Source organism: Archocentrus centrarchus, chromosome 23 (assembly GCF_007364275.1).
Source record: "Archocentrus centrarchus isolate MPI-CPG fArcCen1 chromosome 23, fArcCen1, whole genome shotgun sequence".
Taxonomy (NCBI): Eukaryota; Metazoa; Chordata; class Actinopteri; order Cichliformes; family Cichlidae; genus Archocentrus; species Archocentrus centrarchus.
The window spans coordinates 21,288,456-21,295,903 of NC_044368.1; the positions used below are offsets into that span (position 1 = coordinate 21,288,456).

A 7,448-nucleotide genomic window follows, 5' to 3' on the forward strand; every position below is an offset into this window, starting at 1 on the left:
TCCTGGTGCTAAAAGCAGTGCTGTGTCTTTTTTACTAAGCATTTCATTGCCACTTCCACTCAGCGTGTAGTATTATAATTCTACTGGAAAAAACAGTCATTTGCATGGTGTTCTTCAGTTAGAGGCGGAGTTACACAGGGAAGAAGAGAAAATTCCAACATCACATGACTGACAGGAAAAAGAAAGTAAACACTAGAGCCACCTGAGCTGCAGGCTGCTCCTTACTGCTCTCTGAAAGATATAAAAAACTTCACCTGTGGAAGAAAACCTGCGACACACGTAAGTAAAGATCATTTAAATCTGATGAGCTGTTGAATATTTGCTGTTTAAAGTCATGTTCACAAATATTCAACATCTTATAAGACAAGACTTTGTCTGGTGAATAGTTTTGATTTTTCTTATTTCAAAGATTTCAACTCACTGACTAATTCAAAAAGATTTTTTCTAATATGCATCATTAAAAATGTTGATACATATTTTTAAAATGTTTGAAATGTACTGCAGTCAGTCACACTTTCACTTTTGCTCTCAGTGTGAAACCATGGCGAGCAGCTATCTGTCTGAAGATCAGCTTCTGTGCTCCATCTGTCTGGAGGTGTTCACTGATCCGGTCACCATCCCATGTGGACACAGCTTCTGTAAGAGCTGCATCACAGAAAACTGGAATATTACTGTCTGCTGTCAGTGTCCTCTGTGTATTAATGTTTTCCACAGTAGACCAGAGCTGAATGTTAACACCTGTATATCCGAGATGGTGGCTAATTTCAAACAGCCCACTCTAAAGGAAGGCAGCAGATCAGAGGAACAGCGAGCCGAACTGGAAGAAGTTTCCTGTGATGTCTGCACTGACACCAGGATGAAGGCTGTGAAGTCCTGCCTGGCGTGTCTGACCTCCTACTGTGAGACTCACCTGGAGCCTCATCACAGAGTCCCGGGCCTGAAAAGGCATCAGCTGATCGAGCCTGTGGAGAACCTTGAAGACAGAATGTGTCAGGAGCATGACAGACTTTTAGAGCTCTTCTGCAAGACTGACCGGATGTGCGTATGTCAGTTCTGCAAGCAGTCAAATCACAAGGGACATCTCATTGTTCCTCTGAAAGAAGAATATGAACAGAAGAAAGCTGAACTGGGAGCAAGAGAGGGTAAAATTCATCAGATGATCAGAGAAAGAGAGGTGAAAATAAAGGAGCTCACAGATTTGGTAAAGCGCAGCAAGGAAGCTGCAGCGAGAGAAAAAACAGCAAGTACCCAAATCTTCAATGATCTGATCCAGTGTATAACGACAAGTCTGGATCAGCTCATTGATGTGATTGAAGGGAAGCAGAAAACAGCAGAGAACCAGGCTGAAGGCTTCATCAAAGAGCTGGAGGAAGAAGTGTCTGAGCTGAGGAAGAATATCTCTGAGCTGGAGCAGCCCGTGCACACTGAAGACCACCTCCAGTTCCTCCAAAGCTTCCCATCCCTGAATCCTGTTCCACCTACCAATGACTGGACTGAGGTCAAAGTTCACTTGTCATATGAGGGGACTGTGAAGAGAGCTGTGGCTCAGCTTGAGGAGATGCTCAGTAAAGAGATGAAGAAGCTGTGCAATAATGTGGAGCTGAAGAGGGTTCAGCAGTATGCAGTGGATGTGACGCTTGACCCAGACACAGCACATCCTAACCTCGTCCTGTCTGATGATGGAAAACGGGTATCTTCTTGTAATGAAAGGCAGGATTTCCCAGAGAACCCCAAGAGATGCACTTTTTATTCAAATGTCCTGGGAAAGCAGGGTTTTTCCTCAGGAAGATTTTACTATGAAGTTGAGGTTGATGAAAACCCTCAGTGGGATTTAGGAGTGGCCAAAGAGTCAATAAACAGGAAAGAGGAAAAACCCCTGTGCCCCAAAAATGGCTACTGGACTGTCCGGCTGAGAAATGGAAATCAGTACAAAGCTCTTGTTGGCGCCGCCATCTGTCTCAGTCTGAAGGCACAGCCACGGAAGGTGGGGGTGTTTGTGGACTATGAAGAGGGTGTGGTGAGTTTTTATGATGTGGATGAAGCAGCTCTCATCTACTCCTTTACTGGCTGTAACTTCACTGAGAAACTCCACCCATTATTCAGTCCCTGTTTTGATGAAGGTGGTGCAAACTCAGCCCCCCTGATTATCTCTCCTGTTCTTGGAAAACATTAGACTCATTATTTAGTTTTTCCTTAGAGAATCTACTGGTCAAAATATGTTTGGAATCTATGTGAATGTTATGTTTGCTTCATGCAGTACTCGATTCAGCTCTAAATTCTGCTCATCATGATGATGTGAGGCCGTCTGTTACAGCTTAAAGCAGCTTCAATTTTGCATGAAAGAAAATTTCAGCAATGAAAGGCAGACTATCGTGTGTACTTACTTTTTTCACAGAATAATGTTACTTGAATGTTACACTTATTGATATTTTTGTTTGATGAATTATTAAAATATATCATCTGCTTGTTTAGTCTTTTGGTCATGATTTCACCATCAAACTAATAGATTTAAAAATTGAAGCTCTGTTATTTTGGCAGCAAAAACAAATCTAAACCAGAAGGTTATATTTAAATGCAAGGGAAACGATGAAGGTGAAGCACATTAAAAAATTGGAAAAGTTGGAAATCAGCCACATACTGTAGCTTGCATAACATCTGGTTATATCTTATTTAAGTCGGTTGCACAAATCCACAAAGACCCATGAATATGGGAGTACCAGCAGGTCAGCTGATCACAGTCTGTACACTGAGAAAGATCTACAGGGACTCACAAATTACTCCAACTTACTTGCAAGTAATTATTTTCCCCACTCTGCACTGCTACATCCAATCTTAGGGTTTCCCCACCATTATATCCTAATATGCAAAACCTTAGAATTGAAAAGTGGTGAACTTTCATTTTGACATCACTGTAATTTCAGCTGTTCAGTCCACATGTAAAAATCATTTGTAATGGACTGAATCTTAGTAATAATTCTTTGTTCCTTTCTTGCTTGTTGTCTCACCTTCAAATTCCACTTGCACCCACCTATTCTGCTTCTATTCTTTCTTCCCTCATTGCTGCCTCCTCCTTTGCTTAAATAGTTCTTTCTGGCTCATCTACTTATCTTTCCTGTTGTCTTTCCAACTTCTTTCAATCCTGGTTTCTTGATTGATTCCTGCCTTGCTCTGACTTCCCTTCTTCCCTCCATGGACTAAACAATATGCACAACAAAGCAGCAAAGGCACAGAGTGGGGACTGATATCAAATGCTTTGTCGTTATCTGAGACGGACAGGAAGGACAGTTCTTCTCTCTCAACCCTCACCAATGTCCTTGGTAGAGTAAATGACAGAGGAGACCACTGGCCAGTGGAATCGCTTTCAAAGATGATGCATTTTTATAATCAACTAAAATATTAAGTAGCAACATAACACACAATTTCAAGAACTTTAATACAAAGCTTCTTGTTCACAAGGGGGAGCCACAGCAAGCAGCTGCGCATGTTTGATTTGGCAGATTTTTATGTCCTTCCTGGTGTAACCCCCGAGTGGCGTCTCCACCTAGAAATGAGCCTCTTTCACTTTCTAGGCAAGTGTGTGTAAACCCCTACACCATGGAGCCACATATATTACCCCAAAACACCGCTATGTGTTTATGTGCTGTATGACACGTAACAATATACATGTGCAATAGTGTTCAATAACTTTTATTATTGTAACTATGACAAATGTTCTTTGTGCTACAGTGTCAGTTCATACTTTAAAACTGCTGGTGTGAATCCTCCTTAACCTCCAGCCTGCAGGAGCATGTGACAGAAAAGAGCAGGTCAGCTGGATGAAGATGCAAGTGTCTGTGGCTAAGGAGATAATGTTGATAACTTAAAGCAACCAGCTGGAAGGCTTTATACTGCCCTCTAATGGCAGCCCAAGCTGAACTAAACGCTTTCAAATCACAGACCATTAATCCAGTGATCACCTTTGGCAGCTTTATCACGTGAAACAAACTGCAGCAAACAGTAAATGTTCATGTTAGAAGCAAATCAAGTAACCAGTTGATGACTTAAAAATAGAAACAAACAGAATTGATGAGAACAGTATACAGAATTCCTATTGGAAATGTTTTTCCACTTATTAATCATTCCAGAGCAGTCTTTAACCATGCACACAACTGCTGAAGCCTTATACAGCATACATGCATGCATGCATGCTGAAATGACACTCGCTGTGTTTCTAGTTATCAGGCTTGTCCCGTTACTCAGCATGCACAGACTGGAGTCAGTCTATCACAACCACGACTATGTGAAAAATACTGAACCATCTGATTTGTGTCTAAACCAATTCCCTTCATTTGTTTTCCATTTGCTTTGCTGATGTTATTTAGATTATTCTCCAACCTTGGATGTCAGTTTCATTTCAGGGTTGCATATTTCCAGATGCTCTGACCTGTCTGTCACTTTGGAGTCTTCTGCATGACGCCTTGTTCTTGTTTTGATCTAATTATATCACTAATTAACTTCTTCTTTGCAGTAACCAAACCACACATTTCATTAAATTCAGGATAAACACATAAAAGTCACGTACAGTTGGTTTGGATAACGTGTCTTTATAGCAAATACAAAGACCTCATGTCACTTGTCCATTTGTCTTTATTTTGTGTTATGTTACATGTGAACATAAACTTCCAGGAAGTTATAGTTGCCATGGAGACACAGTAACTATATATTCATGTCTTTGGATATGGAAGAAAAAAAAATGTGTGTTGAGGGGGAGGAACGGTGGGGGTTGACAGCGTGTACAAGTTGAGGCTGATGTAACGAGCGGTAAAACAAAACCAACTGTGTGAGAATTTAAAATCTGTTTAGAAAAACACAAAACACTGAACAGGGAAGGAGAACAGTGATCTAAAGCTTCGAGCAAGAAACTAGTAAACGTCAACCCAAATACAAAAGAGGAATAAATAAAATGTGTTATTTTACAGACACGGCAACAACTCACAGCACAGACGTTTATTTCCCTCGGAATTTGGTGCACGAGGGAGCGAGAGAGACGAGGATGACAGTGAAGAGGAGGGCCCTCGCTCCTTCGCTCCCTCTCTCGGTCTCCTGTGGCAGGAATCAGCATCCGGTACCCTAGGGTGCGTTACTATGGCAACGCTTCAGGAGGCAGGACCCAGGTGGGGTGGTGACCTGTGGAGCTCGAAACTGATTTCTAAGGCTTTGTATGGCACATCCACTCAAAAAAATAGAGTCCCAGTTCACACTAACTGTATCACTCCCTTCATTATTCTGTCACCTGAAAGGGGTCCTATTACATCAGTTATTGGTCATATATATATATATATATATATATATATATATATATATATATATATATATATATATATATATATATATATATATATATATATATATATATATATATATATATATACACACACACACACACACACACACACACAGTTACAATAATGGATGTTCATATTAAACATGGCCATCCTTTTAAATAATGTTTATGTAAATGTACTCCCTGTGAGTCCAAAGCTCAGACTTCAGACTGCTCTAAATGCTCCATTTACAAAGTGTTTTGATGAGGAAGTGGGGCTTACAAACACCAGGTCAATTTGTGCAAGACAGGGAGAGCCAATCAGAAGAGAGTGGACCTTCAGAGAACAGGAGCTAAAACCAGGCATGTCACACAGAAAATGAACTGAGGGACCAAGTTAACAGTGGATATAAGACAAATAGGAATTATTTTTCAATTCCTATAATAATTACTAAATCTACTCTCGTAAAGTACATCCCCCTCCCCATCCCCCACCCACCCCCCAAAAAGTAACTGGAATTAGCCTAACAGGTCCCCTTTAATAAGACTTGGACTGTGGCTATATCTGTGTCCTCCCCCCAACTACTGCTTATCCACATTTACCTCCACTGCCTACACTAGATACCCCCCCTCCACAGTCCCACTCTAAAAGGCACTGGTATATACTTATTTCTCCAAATTCTAACATCTAGATTCTTGATTTAAGATGAGCGATTGAGGCAATGATGATGCACAAAAACACAGATACACACACGGGCCAGCCGGGTAACTTGTGGGGGTAGTAATAGCTGGCTCTTGCCAATGCTACCATTCCTTCTTTATACCTGTGTGGGTGTTACAAAGTTTAAATCGCTTAACAGTCTGCTGACGGCGGAGGCAATCGAATATGTAAACTTCAACAAGGCTAACATCATGACAGGCGAAGAGATATACAAAATGTTCAGCTATGGTCCACAAGTGGTTTGGATATTTTTAAACTAGTTTTTCTTACTAGCACCTGTTTGTTACAAGGTCCGGTAGGGGTTCTAATTCGCTGCCTTCATCCTTGGTTCAAAACAAATACTACCTCTAAGCTAACTTAACATACTACTGCTGATAGATTGCTGGGAACAAAGTCCTCACAGGGCTGCAAGTTATGATGTTCTGAAGCTGTTTAAACACAAACTATTTCTGAGACTAATTTCAGCATCCACACGGCCAAAGCCAAAGGCAGCAGACTGGAACCACAACGTTAACTTCTCTACCTCTGCAACATGTTGAGGCCATTGGGATACGTTTTTTCTGATGGGAATCTTCACTGCGAATCCCAGCTAATCAGTCTTTTTTTTGCCCATGTCCATGTGTATTTACAGAGCAGTGGACAGACAGACACACAAGGTTAAAAGCAAAGGTTTGTGCAGAGAGCGAGTGTCTGTGTTGAAATGCCATAAGATATTTACACAGTGAAAAGGATCGACTCCTACGCTACACACTGAGTTTGGCTGGTACTTGCGTACATTTGGAATGCTGTACTATGAAGACAGTTAGAAAAAAGTCTACGAGTCTAAGTCCTCCTCTTACTTGTAACTTACTGAAGAATCTAATCTAGTTGTCCTGGTTAGGACTTTGGGCTCAAAAGCACTGGAACGAGATGACTGATGTTCTCAACTGGACTTGTCATGAAGGCGCTACACTAAGTGGCGGCTTTCCTCAACTGTGGCTTGATCTGGAGTCTGCACTCAGACCAGCTTATCTACACAATTATAATATTATTACATTTCTACAAACTTAATGCTGTTAACTGAAGGAATAGTTTTGTCATAAGTTAGATAAGAAGGTCAAACATCCCTCTGTCTGTACAGTCAATATGACAGCACAGTTCATCCTTAGTTTAGCATATAGGCTCTTAATAGCTGGCCAGAGGTAACAAACCTACCACCAACCTTGAAGCTGTATCAGTTATTACTAACTTTGAGCCACATGAGGAAACTGGAGGTCCACCTTAGTTTTATGGCCAGTTGACAGTGACATTATCCACGACCTCACTATCTTTTACACCTTGTTTTCTGTGCAGAATAAAGTAATAAGATAAAAAGTGTTCACTGGTGAGCTTTTCTGGTCAGATTTCATTACCCAAGTTAGCTCTTTCCCACTGATTACACTATTA

At 41.0% G+C, this 7,448-nt stretch overlaps 1 protein-coding gene across 1 annotated transcript; it reads left to right on the forward strand.

Annotated features, from left to right (window-relative positions):
- The first annotated feature begins 201 nt into the window (after nt 1-201).
- LOC115773846 (E3 ubiquitin-protein ligase TRIM39-like) lies at nt 202-2,222 on the forward strand. The gene is made up of 2 exons (XM_030720772.1): nt 202-279; nt 533-2,222. Exon 2 carries the CDS (start codon nt 542-544, stop codon nt 2,171-2,173), a length of 1,632 nt encoding a protein of 543 aa, XP_030576632.1. The 5' UTR covers nt 202-279; nt 533-541; the 3' UTR covers nt 2,174-2,222.
- Nucleotides 2,223-7,448: the final 5,226 nt, after the last annotated feature.

Coding starts and splice junctions, on each gene's coding strand:
- LOC115773846 (XM_030720772.1), top strand. CDS start 542: ATGGCGAGCAGCTATCTGTCTGAAGATCAGCTTCTGTGCTCCATCTGT.